This window comes from Telmatherina bonti (assembly GCF_933228915.1).
Source record: "Telmatherina bonti genome assembly, chromosome: 21".
Taxonomy (NCBI): domain Eukaryota; kingdom Metazoa; phylum Chordata; class Actinopteri; order Atheriniformes; family Telmatherinidae; genus Telmatherina; species Telmatherina bonti.
In genome coordinates this window covers 32482354-32499360 of record NC_136630.1, presented here as the reverse complement: position 1 = coordinate 32499360, position 17007 = coordinate 32482354, and the positions used below count along the sequence as shown (strand labels likewise).

Genomic DNA, 17007 nt, shown 5'->3' with positions numbered 1-17007 from the left:
CCAACTTAAAGTCACTGTCCATTTTAAAACCAAGGTTCCTAATTTCAGTTTTTAAATATTTAGTGAGTGTTTCTAGGTCCACAGTCGCAACTCCATTACTGGGACCAACAACCAAAACCTCATTCTTTGAATTATTGAAATGGAGGAAGTTTAACGCCATCCAATCTTTAATGTCACGCAGGCATTTTTGTAGTGCACTGACAGAGAAATTGTCTTTCTTTTTAAGCGGGACATAAATTTGACAATCATCTGCATAACAATGAAAAGCAATGCCATGTTTCCTTAAAATAGAGCCCAGGGGAAGCAGATATAAAGAAAAAAGGGTGGGGGCCAAAATTAAACCCTGTGGAACCCCATAGGACAAGGGGGCAGAGGACGACTCACAATCTCCCAGACGGACAGAGAAAGTTCTACCCTTTAAGTAGGACCTAAACCACTCAAGGGCTACGCCCTTAATGCCCACAAGGTGCTCTAAACGGGAGATTAAAATATTGTGGTCCACTGTATCAAATACAGCGGTTAGGTCCAGCAATACAAGGGCCACACAATCACCAGCATCACAGGCTAAAAAAGTGTCATTAAAAACTTTTAAAAGTGCAGATTCTGTGCTGTGCACAGCTTTAAAACCAGATTGTAAAACCTCCAGCAGATTGTTCTTATTTAAAAAATGTGGTCAACTGTCTGAGAATAATTTTCTCTAAAATTTTAGATACAAACGGCAACTTGGAGATTGGCCTGAAGTTATTAAGGTTACTGGCATCTAGACCGGGTTTTTTCATAAGGGGCTCCACTACAGCATGCTTAAAATTAGCAGGAACCACTCCTGAGGTTAGACTGCTATTTACTATAGCAAGTACCCAGGACCCAAATGCAGCGAAGACTTCTTTAAAAAGTTGAGGAGGGAACACTGTGTACAGTGGAGATGGGGCGCTGCTTACCTACTATCAGGTACTATCGGGTAATATGAGGTACTTTGAGGTACTATCGGGTAATATGAGGTACTATGAGGTACTATGAGGTACTATGAGGTACTATCGGGTACTATGAGGTACTATCGGGTACTATGAGGTACTATGAGGTACTATGAGGTACTATGGGGTACTATGGGGTACTATGGGGTACTATGGGGTACTATGGGGTACTATGAGGTACTATCGGGTACTATCGGGTACTATCGGGTACTATCGGGTAATATGAGGTAATATGAGGTACTATCGGGTACTATCGGGTACTATGGGGTACTATGGGGTACTATGGGGTACTATGGGGTACTATGAGGTACTATCGGGTACTATCGGGTACTATCGGGTAATATGAGGTAATATGAGGTACTATCGGGTACTATCGGGTACTATCGGGTACTATCGGGTACTATCGGGTACTATCGGGTACTATGAGGTACTATCGGGTAATATGAGGTACTATGAGGTACTATCGGGTAATATGGGGTACTATGAGGTACTATCGGGTACTATCGGGTAATATGAGGTACTATCGGGTACTATCGGGTACTATGAGGTACTATCGGGTAATATGAGGTACTATGAGGTACTATCGGGTAATATGGGGTACTATGAGGTACTATGAGGTACTATCGGGTACTATGAGGTACTATGAGGTACTATCGGGTACTATGAGGTACTATGAGGTACTATCGGGTAATATGAGGTACTATCGGGTAATATGAGGTACTATCGGGTACTATCGGGTAATATGAGGTACTATCGGGTACTATCGGGTACTATCGGGTAATATGAGGTACTATGAGGTACTATGAGGTACTATCGGGTAATATGAGGTACTATCGGGTAATATGAGGTACTATGAGGTACTATCGGGTAATATGAGGTACTATGAGGTACTATCGGGTAATATGAGGTACTATCGGGTACTATCGGGTACTATCGGGTAATATGAGGTACTATGAGGTACTATGAGGTACTATCGGGTACTATCGGGTACTATGAGGTACTATCGGGTAATATGAGGTACTATCGGGTAATATGAGGTACTATGAGGTACTATCGGGTAATATGAGGTACTATGAGGTACTATCGGGTAATATGAGGTACTATGAGGTACTATCGGGTAATATGAGGTACTATCGGGTAATATGAGGTACTATGAGGTACTATCGGGTACTATCGGGTACTATGAGGTACTATCGGGTAATATGAGGTACTATGAGGTACTATCGGGTAATATGAGGTACTATGAGGTACTATCGGGTAATATGAGGTAATATGAGGTACTATCGGGTACTATCGGGTAATATGAGGTACTATCGGGTACTATGAGGTACTATCGGGTAATATGATGTACTATGAGGTACTATCGGGTAATATGAGGTACTATGAGGTACTATCGGGTACTATCGGGTAATATGAGGTAATATGAGGTAATATGAGGTACTATCGGGTACTATCGGGTAATATGAGGTACTATCGGGTACTATGAGGTACTATCGGGTACTATCGGGTACTATGAGGTACTATCGGGTAATATGAGGTACTATGAGGTACTATCGGGTAATATGAGGTAATATGAGGTACTATGAGGTACTATCGGGTACTATCGGGTAATATGAGGTACTATCGGGTACTATGAGGTACTATCGGGTACTATCGGGTAATATGAGGTACTATGAGGTACTATCGGGTAATATGAGGTACTATGAGGTACTATCGGGTACTATCGGGTAATATGAGGTACTATCGGGTACTATCGGGTAATATGAGGTACTATCGGGTAATATGAGGTACTATCAGGTACTATCGGGTACTATCGGGTAATATGAGGTACTATCGGGTAATATGAGGTACTATCAGGTACTATCAGGTACTATCAGGTACAGAGAAGGGGAGCATGTGGCTAAACGTTTCGCGCTGCAGCTGAAGGAAAGTTCTTTCCGTCTTTCTGCTGCTTTTGGTTCTGAAACATGGAAAGTAAATTTCACATGTGCAGTCATAAACAAGATTTTGATCCACAGTAAGGAATGAAATGAGTACTGCAATAAAAAGCATATCAAAATTACTTTAAAATATTGATTTCTTGATTTCCTCCGTATTGATATATCCTATGTAAAGTGAAAAGTGGGCGTGAGACACGCGTGTGTGAGAGGGTCAAATTTAGAGTGAACACTGGAGCGGAAATCCAGTTTCCTAAAAATGAACCTGTAATTGTGTGAAACATAAAAGGTCCATAGACGGTCTATCTTTAGTGGCCATTTAAACGCTGAATGATGTTTCTGGCTGAGCTGTGTGGCTGCAGAGCAGCCGGAGTTTGGCGCTTATATTCAGCTGATTTCTATTCATTTCAATGAAGAAAAAGTCAGAAGGTTGCATGTAAACGCTGTAAGATCTTCGTAGAGGACAAGTCAAAGCACATTATTATCAACTGAGACACGTTTTGATTGGCTCTTATGGCAGTAGAGCTGAAGCTGCAGGCAGAGTTAGGCGGCAACAGAAACTCAGAAGAAAGACAAAGCAGTAGTATTTGTACACCTCAATGCTTTCAGCACTGGTACTCATTATAAACTTGTGTGTTTATTTCTTCATCTCAACCAAAGGAAGAACAATCTGCTCCATCTGGTTCCAGGCTTGTTCCACCTGCCTCCGTCACAGTCATCACCACCAGCTTCTTATGGAGCTGGGCTGCTGCACCCCCGTGCACCATGTGCACACACTCCTTCCACTTTAAAGTCTAAACCCCTTGTTTTTATTTCTGGAACCATCCGGCCCTCTGATGAGATGACGTTGACAGGGTTAGATATGCAGTTTTATCAAGGAGACCCCGAGATGGGGGGATATAGTTATCACAATAAATGTATGTGACATTTACCTGTGGTATCTTCCTGCAGTCCCACGTCAAAAGCCAATTTATCTGTGGATGAACGGGAGGTGGATAGGCAGGACAGGTACTGAAAACAAAGAATAAGAGGTTTGAAACCAACCGTGAAGCACTGTCTCACAGCAAAGTATCAAAGTACGATATGAAGTCATGAGACTACCGACCATTCCGCTGTAGGAGTGCCGTAGCTGCACCGCGTGTCCATACAGGAGGGTGCGGTGCCCACCACCCTGAGCTGTCTGAGGACACAACAGAAAAACAGTAAAATAGACAATCAAACACATATACAAGTTGGAACAAATCAGTTATTTGTGAAATAAAGTCAAAAGTTTCTTGAAATGTCTTAACTTTAAACAGATTCCCTAATTTAGATCCAAAACAGACAAACTAGTCTGATGAAAGCAATAAACCAGGGAGCAGAAAGCTGAAGGGAGGTGGAGCCGCGGAGCTTTTTCACCTCCCTCCATGCCGTCCTGGACATGTCGCTGGGGGGAGAAAATCTACCAGCTACTGTCTTTAGGCACACCTATACTCCATTTAAGTACACATAAGTGGTGGCGCCTGTCTCAGACATCACGGCGCTGGTGTTTTCCTGTTTCCCTTGCATCAGGATTGTAGTTAGCCTAAATGCCCCCCAGAGGAAAGTCCAGGGCTGTGTCTCAGTTTGTTAGTGCTCTGGAATGCAGTGCGTAGTGCGCACTACGGTGCTGTCCCGTAGTGCTGTCCCAAATGGAACATGGACGTAGAGCACTAACCGGTGGTGATGAACTCGCATTTGACCACAATTATTCTGCCGCAAAAAGTAAAACAAAGCGCTAAATTAGGAGAATGAATTTGCTTCTCATGAAACTCCATCGTATTAAAGGTGACGAAGGATCCTCCTCCGATTGGCTGAACATGAGTTGGTACGTATATTTATTTACTTGTAACGTGTATGACCCGCCTGCATACGTACCCAGAGTGCGGACCTGTTGCCAGTCCCGCTTCATTGTTGGCTCATCGTTTCAGAGACGGTTCGTCCCACTAAATTCTTTTTAGGAAGTTGTAATAAATAAATGAACAAATCCAGCAAACATAACTTTATGTATCATATCATCATATATTATGGCCTACACTAGAGGGATCTATCTCAGTTGTTAACTGTATAAATCAACATCAGACTGTCATGTGTCTCTGCATGTCTCCCTCATGCTTATTAATAGGGCTGGACGATATATCGAATATACTGGAGATATCGTGGCTAGTCCCCTGTGCGATATAGAAAATGTCTATATTCGTCATATTGGAGTATCCTGTTGTCACGCAGGTGTTTTTAGCTGTGGGGGGGGTTTCCTCCCTCCTCCTCGACTCTGCACCGCTTTGCACAGAGAGTTAAAACAAGCGCACCTCGTTACGTACATAACGTGAGCTACGTGCTACGTCATGAGAGGCAGCGTGGAGACACTTTCTCGCTAAATCTGGCGACTTCTTGTGAAAAGCAACAAATCTAGCAGCTTTTACAGGAGTTATTGGAGACTTTCCTGGTGTTTTGGCGACTGACTTTAAAGCGCATATTGTAAAGTTATTGTCAGAAGGAGAGTCTCTCCCCGTCCTAAAGCACTCAGTCGCTCCGGCTGCAGCTGCAGCCAGTCAGAGGAGCAGAGAGGACACCTGCACGACTCCACCTACAGTCACAATGAACAGCCAAATCCGCCACTGATCCCGCTCTGGATTACAGAGTGGGACGTAAATTACAACGTTTTTCACGTCACGCAAAAATAATTCATTCTATTTGATTACATTCACAGCCTCTGTCACTGACTCACCTCATCCACTGTGTGTGACACAAGCATATTTATCTAGCTCCTCATGTCTCTAGAAAGTACAGAAAGGAGTGGGAATCAAACCCTGAATTAAAAACTGTCTGAAGCCGTTTATTGGAGACGATACGAGGACATTCTGCCTGGATTATAAGACTGATTTCTACGCTAAACTCTGCAACTGAAAAAATACACGACAACTCAAAAACGTAACCATAAAGCAAAGCCTTATAATAGTTCAACCCAAAGCAAGCTAAAACTAAAAATAAAAAAAGACTAAACTCAAAGTAAGAAAACTGCACAAATAAAAAACATAAACGTATCTCTGTCAAAGTGTCTCTTTTGGGTCACTGCAGTCCCAAGCCCAGATAGAGGAGGAGGGTTGAACATGCAGCTATTCCACAGAACATAACAATCCTTTGGTGAAATTTGATAATCTAACCTTTTAATAAAGCAGGACAAAGCAGATTTAAACAATGTGGGTTTAATGGTATTCAAAATGATTTTTCAAAGGGATAGACTGTTTCAGTGGCAAAAAAGAAAAGAATAGAAGAAAAGTAGTGCAGGATCCATCATCTGGCGGTGGTTTGGATACTGGAGAGAAGATGTTGACCAAACAACTGTCGTATGAAAAGTATGTCGCAGAAGTGTCGCCACAAAAGGTCGTAGTACCACAGATTTCTTTCATCATTTGAAAAGTCCCCCCTAGAGCACCTATTTTCATACGTTGCATTTATTACATCATGCAAAGTCACTTTATTTTGTTTTAAAATGACATGTTTCTGCCGCTGCTTTAACTGTTCAATAAATACGGTTTTGATCAGTTTGCTTCGTTACAATTTCATCCTTTTGGCATGAATGTTTAAAATCAGCATATCTTAATGCAGTATGAACAATTATGTTTTAATGGAGACACAAAATCATCTTACTGATGTGATTGTATGCACCAAAGCATTCATTCAAAGCTGAGGTAAATATCGAGATATATATCGTATATCGTGACATGGCATAAAAATATCGGGATATTACTAAAAGGTCATATCGCCCAGCCCTACTTATTAGTATAATAAAGTGCAAATCAAAACACTAATAAAACAGCTTTTAAATATGCAAAGATATTTTCAGTATAAAATGTCCTTTACATGAAACACGTGTTTTAACTGGTGTTTACTCTGATGCTGTGCACATCTGGCAACAGGAAAGTTATTATAAATGATAATGTAGGGAATGTAATGCTGTAAAGAAGATGCTCAGACACAGAGATGCAGCAAAGTTGTTACAGAAACATTTTATTGAATCCTTTATTGAATCTCCTCCTGCTTGTAGCGGTCCATCTTCCTCATGACGCTCCTCAGGCAGCCTGTCTGAATCCACCTGCAAGCTCGCTTCACCTGCTGCCTGTCAGAAGCCAGGTGTGTGTGGAGAGGTCTTTCAGGATCCTAGAGACCAGGCGGAGGTCCGTCTTTCAGGATCCCAGAGACCAGGTGGAGGTCCGTCTTTCAGGATCCTAGAGACCAGGTGGAGGTCCGTCTTTCAGGATCCTAGAGACCAGGCGGAGGTCCGTCTTTCAGGATCCTAGAGACCAGGTGGAGGTCCGTCTTTCAGGGTCCTAGAGACCAGGCGGAGGTCCGTCTTTCAGGACCCCAGAGACCAGGCGGAGGTCCGTCTTTCAGGATCCTAGAGACCAGGTGGAGGTCCGTCTTTCAGGGTCCTAGAGACCAGGTGGAGGTCCGTCTTTCAGGATCCTAGAGACCAGGCGGAGGTCCGTCTTTCAGGACCCCAGAGACCAGGTGGAGGTCCGTCTTTCAGGATCCTAGAGACCAGGCGGAGGTCCGTCTTTCAGGATCCTAGAGACCAGGCGGAGGTCCGTCTTTCAGGATCCTAGAGACCAGGTGGAGGTCCGTCTTTCAGGATCCTAGAGACCAGGCGGAGGTCCGTCTTTCAGGACCCTAGAGACCAGGCGGAGGTCCGTCTTTCAGGACCCTAGAGACCAGGTGGAGGTCCGTCTTTCAGGACCCTAGAGACCAGGTGGAGGTCCGTCTTTCAGGATCCTAGAGACCAGGTGGAGGTCCGTCTTTCAGGATCCTAGAGACCAGGCGGAGGTCCGTCTTTCAGGACCCTAGAGACCAGGTGGAGGTCCGTCTTTCAGGATCCTAGAGACCAGGTGGAGGTCCGTCTTTCAGGCTCCTAGAGACCAGGTGGAGGTCCGTCTTTCAGGACCCTAGAGACCAGGTGGAGGTCCGTCTTTCAGGATCCTAGAGACCAGGCGGAGGTCCGTCTTTCAGGATCCTAGAGACCAGGTGGAGGTCCGTCTTTCAGGATCCTAGAGACCAGGTGGAGGTCCGTCTTTCAGGACCCTAGAGACCAGGCGGAGGTCCGTCTTTCAGGATCCCAGAGACCAGGTGGAGGTCCGTCTTTCAGGATCCTAGAGACCAGGCGGAGGTCCGTCTTTCAGGATCCTAGAGACCAGGCGGAGGTCCGTCTTTCAGGATCCCAGAGACCAGGTGGAGGTCCGTCTTTCAGGATCCTAGAGACCAGGCGGAGGTCCGTCTTTCAGGATCCTAGAGACCAGGTGGAGGTCCGTCTTTCAGGCTCCTAGAGACCAGGTGGAGGTCCGTCTTTCAGGATCCTAGAGACCAGGCGGAGGTCCGTCTTTCAGGATCCTAGAGACCAGGTGGAGGTCCGCCTTTCAGGACCCTAGAGACCAGGTGGAGGTCCGTCTTTCAGGATCCTAGAGACCAGGCGGAGGTCCGTCTTTCAGGACCCTAGAGACCAGGTGGAGGTCCGTCTTTCAGGATCCCAGAGACCAGGTGGAGGTCCGTCTTTCAGGATCCTAGAGACCAGGTGGAGGTCCGTCTTTCAGGCTCCTAGAGACCAGGCGGAGGTCCGTCTTTCAGGCTCCTAGAGACCAGGTGGAGGTCCGTCTTTCAGGATCCTAGAGACCAGGCGGAGGTCCGTCTTTCAGGATCCTAGAGACCAGGCGGAGGTCCGTCTTTCAGGATCCTAGAGACCAGGCGGAGGTCCGTCTTTCAGGATCCTAGAGACCAGGTGGAGGTCAGTCTTTCAGGATCCTAGAGACCAGGTGGAGGTCCGTCTTTCAGGATCCTAGAGACCAGGTGGAGGTCCGTCTTTCAAGATCCTAGAGACCAGGCGGAGGTCCGTCTTTCAGGATCCTAGAGACCAGGCGGAGGTCAGTCTTTCAGGATCCTAGAGACCAGGTGGAGGTCCGTCTTTCAGGATCCTAGAGACCAGGTGGAGGTCCGTCTTTCAGGCTCCTAGAGACCAGGCGGAGGTCCGTCTTTCAGGCTCCTAGAGACCAGGTGGAGGTCCGTCTTTCAGGATCCTAGAGACCAGGTGGAGGTCCGTCTTTCAGGCTCCTAGAGACCAGGCGGAGGTCCGTCTTTCAGGACCCTAGAGACCAGGTGGAGGTCCGTCTTTCAGGACCCTAGAGACCAGGTGGAGGTCCGTCTTTCAGGATCCCAGAGACCAGGTGGAGGTCCGTCTTTCAGGATCCTAGAGACCAGGCGGAGGTCCGTCTTTCAGGATCCTAGAGACCAGGCGGAGGTCCGTCTTTCAGGATCCTAGAGACCAGGCGGAGGTCCGTCTTTCAGGATCCTAGAGACCAGGTGGAGGTCCGTCTTTCAGGATCCTAGAGACCAGGTGGAGGTCAGTCTTTCAGGATCCTAGAGACCAGGTGGAGGTCAGTCTTTCAGGATCCTAGAGACCAGGTGGAGGTCCGTCTTTCAGGATCCCAGAGACCAGGTGGAGGTCCGTCTTTCAGGATCCTAGAGACCAGGCGGAGGTCCGTCTTTCAGGATCCCAGAGACCAGGTGGAGGTCCGTCTTTCAAGATCCTAGAGACCAGGCGGAGGTCCGTCTTTCAGGATCCTAGAGACCAGGTGGAGGTCCGTCTTTCAGGATCCTAGAGACCAGGTGGAGGTCCGTCTTTCAGGATCCTAGAGACCAGGTGGAGGTCCGTCTTTCAGGATCCCAGAGACCAGGTGGAGGTCCGTCTTTCAGGACCCTAGAGACCAGGCGGAGGTCCGTCTTTCAGGATCCTAGAGACCAGGTGGAGGTCCGTCTTTCAGGACCCTAGAGACCAGGTGGAGGTCCGTCTTTCAGGACCCTAGAGACCAGGTGGAGGTCCGTCTTTCAGGATCCCAGAGACCAGGTGGGGGTCCGTCTTTCAGGATCCTAGAGACCAGGTGGAGGTCCGTCTTTCAGGATCCTAGAGACCAGGTGGGGGTCCGTCTTTCAGGATCCTAGAGACCAGGCGGAGGTCAGTCTTTCAGGATCCTAGAGACCAGGTGGAGGTCCGTCTTTCAGGATCCTAGAGACCAGGTGGAGGTCCGTCTTTCAGGATCCTAGAGACCAGGTGGAGGTCCGTCTTTCAGGATCCCAGAGACCAGGTGGAGGTCCGTCTTTCAGGACCCTAGAGACCAGGTGGAGGTCCGTCTTTCAGGATCCTAGAGACCAGGTGGAGGTCCGTCTTTCAGGATCCTAGAGACCAGGTGGAGGTCCGTCTTTCAGGATCCTAGAGACCAGGTGGAGGTCCGTCTTTCAGGATCCTAGAGACCAGGTGGAGGTCCGTCTTTCAGGATCCCAGAGACCAGGTGGAGGTCCGTCTTTCAGGATCCTAGAGACCAGGTGGAGGTCCGTCTTTCAGGATCCTAGAGACCAGGTGGAGGTCCGTCTTTCAGGACCCTAGAGACCAGGTGGAGGTCCATCTTCCTAAAGGCTCTGGAAGGAGGTGACGTACGTCCACCATCCCCCACAACATCTGCATGAGCAGCGGTGACCTTCTGGAGCCAGATGATGATGATGATGATGATGATGATGATGATGATGAAGATGTCAGGAGGGCAGCTGGGGAACAACCAGCAGGAGAACCAGCAGCATCTCCAGGAACCGTCTGTGAGGCTGATGAGAGGCAGAGGATGGTAATGATGTGTTACTCCCCAGATCATGACTGCATTTATATCTAAACAATAAATAATTTGGCGAATGGGAAACAAATTGTGTGTCTCTATATGATGAAGATCTACAACGAACTTCTCTTTACATTTTTCTAATATAATTATATATTTTGTAACAATTAATTTATTACCATACACAAAACACACGAAACATTCAGTAAATGTTACATGACACCAACTACAAAGTAAACTAAACACACACACACACACACACACACACACACTCGATGGATTTTCAATCAGGGACAGACGAGGTGGAGCCATGCAGAAGAAAGTTACACACTTTGCACTCTAATAATCAAACCAACTAAATTCACTACTATGTTTATTTTATATCTATATTTTCTCGTTCAGTCTCAGCAGTTCAGATCTGACGATACGATGCAGATTTATGGCATCAGTGGTAACCATAGTAACGGACCGCTCTCTAAAAACTGGCGCTATATCGGTATTAATAGTTTAGGTTATAAACACCACAATGCTTCATCTGGACGTTCAACAAGGATGAATGAACATACAGAACCTATAACATTCATCATTTATAACACATATAACCTGTATACGTCCACTATAGCGGATAAAAACTGCTAACAGTGTGCTAAGCTACGGTGCTAACTACCGAGTCTGACAAATGGTCAGATCCATAACTGTCGTCAGGGATAGATTAGCAGGTTGCAGTATACATCACAATCATAACGGAATCATTTAATACTTACATTTATACAAATGAATCCCCGCCTGGACCGGCGTTAAACTCCGCCATTATTTACCTGGTAAACTGATGGAAAGTCCATCCTCTTCTGCTACGTCAGCAAAATGGCGTCCATTTAGTGTCCATCGTTCCACACTGCATTTGTGGGCGGGGTTAGGGCAGCATCCGGGTACTTTCAGTGCACTGAGTTTTTGGTGTAAAAATCAGTGTAAACGCACTGAAACATAGTGCGCTGATTGAGACACAGCCGAGGTTTCTGCCATCAAAACTCGATGACGAGCAAGACAACAATGGAGGACATTGTGATGATGTTCGTTCTCAAAAAGAGACATTAAAACAGGCAGCAGTGTGGACGGCTGTGCGTCTCATGGGTTTCAGAAGGAGATGGATTCTCACTGCATGAGGTTCAGAGATATTTATTTAGGGAGAGGTCCAGGAAGGAAACAGGAGCAGGATACGAGGACTGCTGGCTTTAAAGGGAAGTGGTGATAGTGAACAGGTGAGGTCATTAACATAACCAGGTACACCTGTGGCTGCAGAGGGAGGACAAACCAAACTAGAACCAGATATTGAAATAATAACAAATGTGAATGCCCATTTATTAAACTATGCTGAATGATTGAAATGAAATTGCATAGGTATAAGAAATTGAAAAAATAAAGCATACCTGAGGTTTGTTCTAATTGCCCCACATCAGGATTGAACCCATGAAGTCCTGCACTAAAGCACACTGACTTACTCCCCACGCCACTTGCACTCTTATTGTCACCTTGGGAAAAGTGTTGAACATTTTTCCAATTAGCATGGGAATGTTTTTTTTCCCACGTCCAGCAGGGTGTAATTAGTGGGATTGCAGAAACATGTGCGAGGTTGAACTAAACTCCAGTAAAGATGTGACAGACTTTATTGTTCAATGTGAAAAGCTTTGTTTTAAAGTTGATTAAGATTTATCAAAGTGTTGAAATGTTGCAGGGAGCATTGTTGGAACAAATCTACCATATTTAACTGGGACATTTGCAAATAAATTCCTTTGCTCCTTGAAGTGCACAGCTGAGACCAACAGTTTACAGTAAGCAGCCTGCAGAACTGCACGCCATCACACAAGCATCAGCCGACAAACTACAACAGCACTATATGTTAAATGCTGCATTTGAACCCGTGCCTTGTATGTGTACCTGTGTACCGGTGCACAAAATGGACCAATCGCTGAGCTGACTTCTGTTTCGTCCAATCACTAGAGAGCATTTTAACATTTGACAAAAATGTAAATAACTTGAAAGGTTTTCAGCTCATTATGCAAAAACTGACCAATCGCAGAGCTGAATTTTTGCAACATCCAATGCACAGTGGGTTTGAAAGACTTTCATCCAATCACAAGGCCGAATTAATTTTTGCAAAACGTTAAAGAGATGTTAAATGTTAAATAAATAATAGTAGAGGACCATAAAACTGGTACATGGTCTCTCCGTATGTTTTAGTTCTAACTTTTGGTATATTTAAAAGTCGGTACCAGAAGACCTCACGGTCCACAAGGGCTAATAACTTAGAACAATGTCAGATAAATAAGAAGGCCCAAGACCATTAGGACATTTGTAAATGACTAAAAGATCCTTAAAATCAATCCTGAAATGCACAGGGAGCCAATGCAGCAATTTTGAAATAGGTGTAATGAGTTCCTGCCCTCTGGTCCTCCTCAGGACTCGTACCGCTGAGTTCAAGAGTCACTGCAAGCTTGAGGTACTCTTCTTTTGAAGACCAGAGAGCAGGGAGCTAGAATAATCTAATCTACTAGAAATAAAAGCATGCATTAGCACCTCTGTACTGCAGCAGAGAGACATGGACGACCCTGACGATGTTTTTAAGATGACATTGTCATTGTCTTTGTGACATTTCTGGTGTGTGGAATAAAATTCAGCTCAGAGTGAAATAAAACATCCAGATTTCTCACACTGAGAGAGATGGAAACCCTGCAGTCTGCGTGAAATGATCTCTCTCGTCTTCAGGACCGATAATTAAAACCTCTGTTTTGTTCCGGTTGCCCTGAAAGAAATTCTCTGCCATCCATGACTTTATATCTAAAGTACAGTTTAAAAGAGTATTAATCGGTTCATCAGGAGACACAGCGATGTAAAGCTGTGCATCATCAGCGTAGCTGTGAAAGGCAATATGTACAGATTAAAAAGTATTAGGCCTAAAATTGATCCTTGGGGAACCCCACACTGGATTTCATGGATTCCTGAGGCGCATGTATCCAAACTTACCAAAAATATTTGATCTGTGAGATAGGAGTCAAACCATTTAAAAGCAGTACCTGAGATGCCCACCAGACTTCTGAGTCTGGTTAACAAGATCTGGTGGTCTACTGTGTTGAAGGCGGCACTAAGATCCAGCAGAACCAGAACAGAAAGTTTCTGAGTCCAAGTTACATCTAATGTCATTAACAATGTTTAAAGGGTGTCTTGGTGCTGCGGTCCTTCCTAAAACCAGACTGATATCTTTCTAAAGTACTGTGTTTATTTAAAAACTAATTTAATTGGTTAAAAACAACTTTTTTCTAAAACTTTACTGAAGAAGAGCAAGTTGGATACAGGTGTGTAGGTATCCATAATGTTTGGATCTAAATGACTCTTCTTCAGAAGGTCCTCACCTCCTTACATGCCAATGGGAAGACCCCCTTCTGAAGAGATCAGTTTACTATGCTTAAAAGCTCCGGCTCAAAGAAACCATAACATTTTTTAACAGGGATGTGGGAATGGGGTGTAAAACGCAGGTTGTTGGGTTTAGTAGGGAGAAACCCAACCAAGCATGTTTGCATCAACCAGAACAAAACTCTCCAGTGTTTCATCAGACCTGTTAAAATCCACACGTTGATGAGATAAAAGATTGGATCTGATAGCACTGATTTTACCTTTGAAGTAGTGTGCAAAGTCCTCGCATGCAGGATCTGATGCTGGCATGGAGGACCTGTTAAAATCTGTGTTTATTAAAAGATAAATTGTTTTAAAAAGGAATGTGGATTATTTCTCTTTTATGTGATTAAAACAGACAAGAATCTCATATTTTTCTAATTTACTGTACTGTTGTAGGTGGATAGTTGTTCTCCAAAAATTTCAAAGTGAATTGTTAATTTAGTTTTTCTCACTTTCCTTCTGCTTTCCTGCAGTTCCTTTACATTTCTCTGATGCCGGGATTTCTCCACCGCGCTCCAGTCTTAACTTTTAGCGGTTTTATCTTCACCAGAGCAACAGCATCGATGGCTGATTTCATTTTCCCATAAAAATTATCTCCAATAAAATCACAGGATGCAGGTAAGATCTGGGCAGAAGTTTGGTGTAAAACATTCATAAAATTTACAGCCACTTCAGAGGTAATGTATCACCTCCTCACAGTTCTCCCTGGCGCCTCCTGCTGGTTAAAACTGGTGATAAAACACACAGTAGTGGTCAGACACCGCCAGATCAACAACAGAGGACACACTGGTGGACTGGCCATGTGTGATGACCAGGTCCAGGGTGCGTCCTCTGTTGTGGTGCTGGTGATGTGTACTGGTGATGTATACTGGAATGGAATGTACTGGAGCTAAGGGTTTAGCTGGGGATGTATAGTGGTTGTTAGTTAGTCAAACAGAAAATGATTTATGGGAGTGAAGAGTCAGATGAAGATTGATTGACGAAATACTGGATCCTGTTTGGTTCGGATGAATGCCGTCGTGTTTGAACAGGGATGGTCTATTGTAAAAAGTTGTAAAATTGTCCACTTATGGAATGTTGTTTGCGGTGCAGTAACCTTTAAACCAGATGTGGAGTTGCTGTAAACGGCTGAATTTGACGTCTCCAAATTGAGGGGAGGGAAGTGGACCAGAAACAATGCATTGTTTCTTTAACTGTATGATGGTGTGGATGAGGATGATGAAGTCCTCTTTGAGAGTCTCTGACTGTTGCAGCTTGAGGTCGTTTATACCAGTGTGTATGATTGTTGTGGAAACTTGTGGGTTCTGGTGTGTAAGTTAGTGATGAATAATAATCTGAGACATGCAAGTAAAGTTGATGAATGTCAGGAAACAGATTCATTCTCACTGTTAAATGAGAATGAATCTCATTTAACATTTGTCTCATTCTTTCAAATTAAATGAAAATGTCAGAATAAAATGAAGACAAAACAAAAGATTCTGCTCATATTTCACCAACTTGATCTCTGTGGTTTCTCAGGCCGAACAATCTCCTTCCTGTGGATCTCCACACTCACCCCTTCAGCGTTCTCTTCCGTAGTGGTCAGCATCTCCTGCAGGGCTCGTACTGATAAAGACTGCTCCAGCACAAACGTGCAGATGGAAAGATCTGGAGGCACATTCTGAAACAACAAGAGCATTGTTTGACTGATGTGGTTCTGTTTGTCTAAAGGGTGTTGGGGGAAAAAAAAACCCATGACCCAATGAGTCCTATCAAAGACAAAAGCCCTGGTACCACTAAAGACATTGGTAATGACACAGTGCCCATGACCAAAAGGGTCCGAGATGTTTTTCATGGTGAAAATAGGCCCAAGGGGGAATTATTGTTACTGTTCTAACAACCTGGAGATCACTGTGTTTTATCAGGGCAGACAGACCTCGTGGACATCCTGAATGTCCGGTAGAACTTTCAAACTAAGGTTCATCGCCCAGAAGACAAATCTGAAGGAGAGAGAACACCTGCAATGGTCATTTTTATTAACAGAAAGAAGACTTAATCATCACTAAGTCTGAGGGTTTGAGCAGAAACAGCTGGAAATGACTGACTTTCCCTGGGTCTACTGTATTTCCACAGAGCTGTAAAGTATTGGGCAGAAATGGCAAATCAAGTCTGAAAGTAAACACCCCAGTCGCAGCTGCCTCTACAGACAAAGCAGAAAGCCTCACTAAAAATACACAAACAAATTAGAAACTAGAATTGTGCTGTCATTACATAACAACAAGAGTGAATGCAATAATGTGTAATTACTGATGTATAATGCAAAAAAGCTGAAGATGTCACTGAAATTAGTAAAAAAACCTGTTAATATTTATGTGGCGAAAACAGATGATTTTGTCAGGCATTAGTGAGAGGCATGATGTTGTGATAGTTTTAGGGTGATCTAGTGTCAATTTAGGGGGGCACTTTTAACTTTTTTTACTGATCATAGGCCATATGAGTGGAAAAAGACTAAACTCATCTATTGAGAAGAGGATTCTTTCTATATTTGTTCATGTGGAGATATCATAGAAAAATATTGAATATTTGACTATAATGACATGAAGAACTAAAGACGTTTAAAATAAATTTGCAGAAATAACCATTAAATGTCATCTAATCATTATCTGGATTCGGCTTCCCAGCGGCCCTCCTCATCCACCCCCGGCCCCTTCCCACCTGACTCACCGCCGCCCTGGACTGTGTATGTCTTGTCTGAGTTTGTGCTTAAGTGTATGATTTTTTTTTTTCCTGTCTCTCCAAACTGCGCCATCTAGAGGCGCGGTCTGGAGTTTCATGTTCCCCCCCCCCCCTATGATCCTAATGTAGCTCTGTTCTTATCTGTTAAGAACAGATAACAACCGGCTAAGCTGGCTGCGGGGCCAAAGTTTCAGTTTGGTTCTGTAAACTTGTGATAAATGTTACATGTCTGTATGTCAGTCCTTGGACGAGCTGGCTTGAACCTTG

The 17007-nt window shown here is 44.5% G+C and overlaps 1 protein-coding gene across 1 annotated transcript in view; it reads right to left on the bottom strand.

The window, feature by feature from the left end:
* Positions 1-15628, bottom strand: part of ryr2a (ryanodine receptor 2a (cardiac)) — a gene marked incomplete at its 3' end in the record, with an annotated part of 479882 nt that extends 464254 nt beyond the window's left edge. The window contains exons 1-3 of the mRNA XM_079260659.1: positions 15575-15628; positions 4014-4088; positions 3841-3919 (exon numbers count right to left, since the gene is read on the bottom strand). Of these exons, the coding sequence (XP_079116785.1) occupies positions 3841-3919; positions 4014-4088; positions 15575-15613 (193 nt within the window). The 5' untranslated portion in view covers positions 15614-15628. The remainder of the gene's footprint in view (positions 1-3840; positions 3920-4013; positions 4089-15574) is intronic.
* Between the last annotated feature and the right edge of the window lie 1379 nt (positions 15629-17007).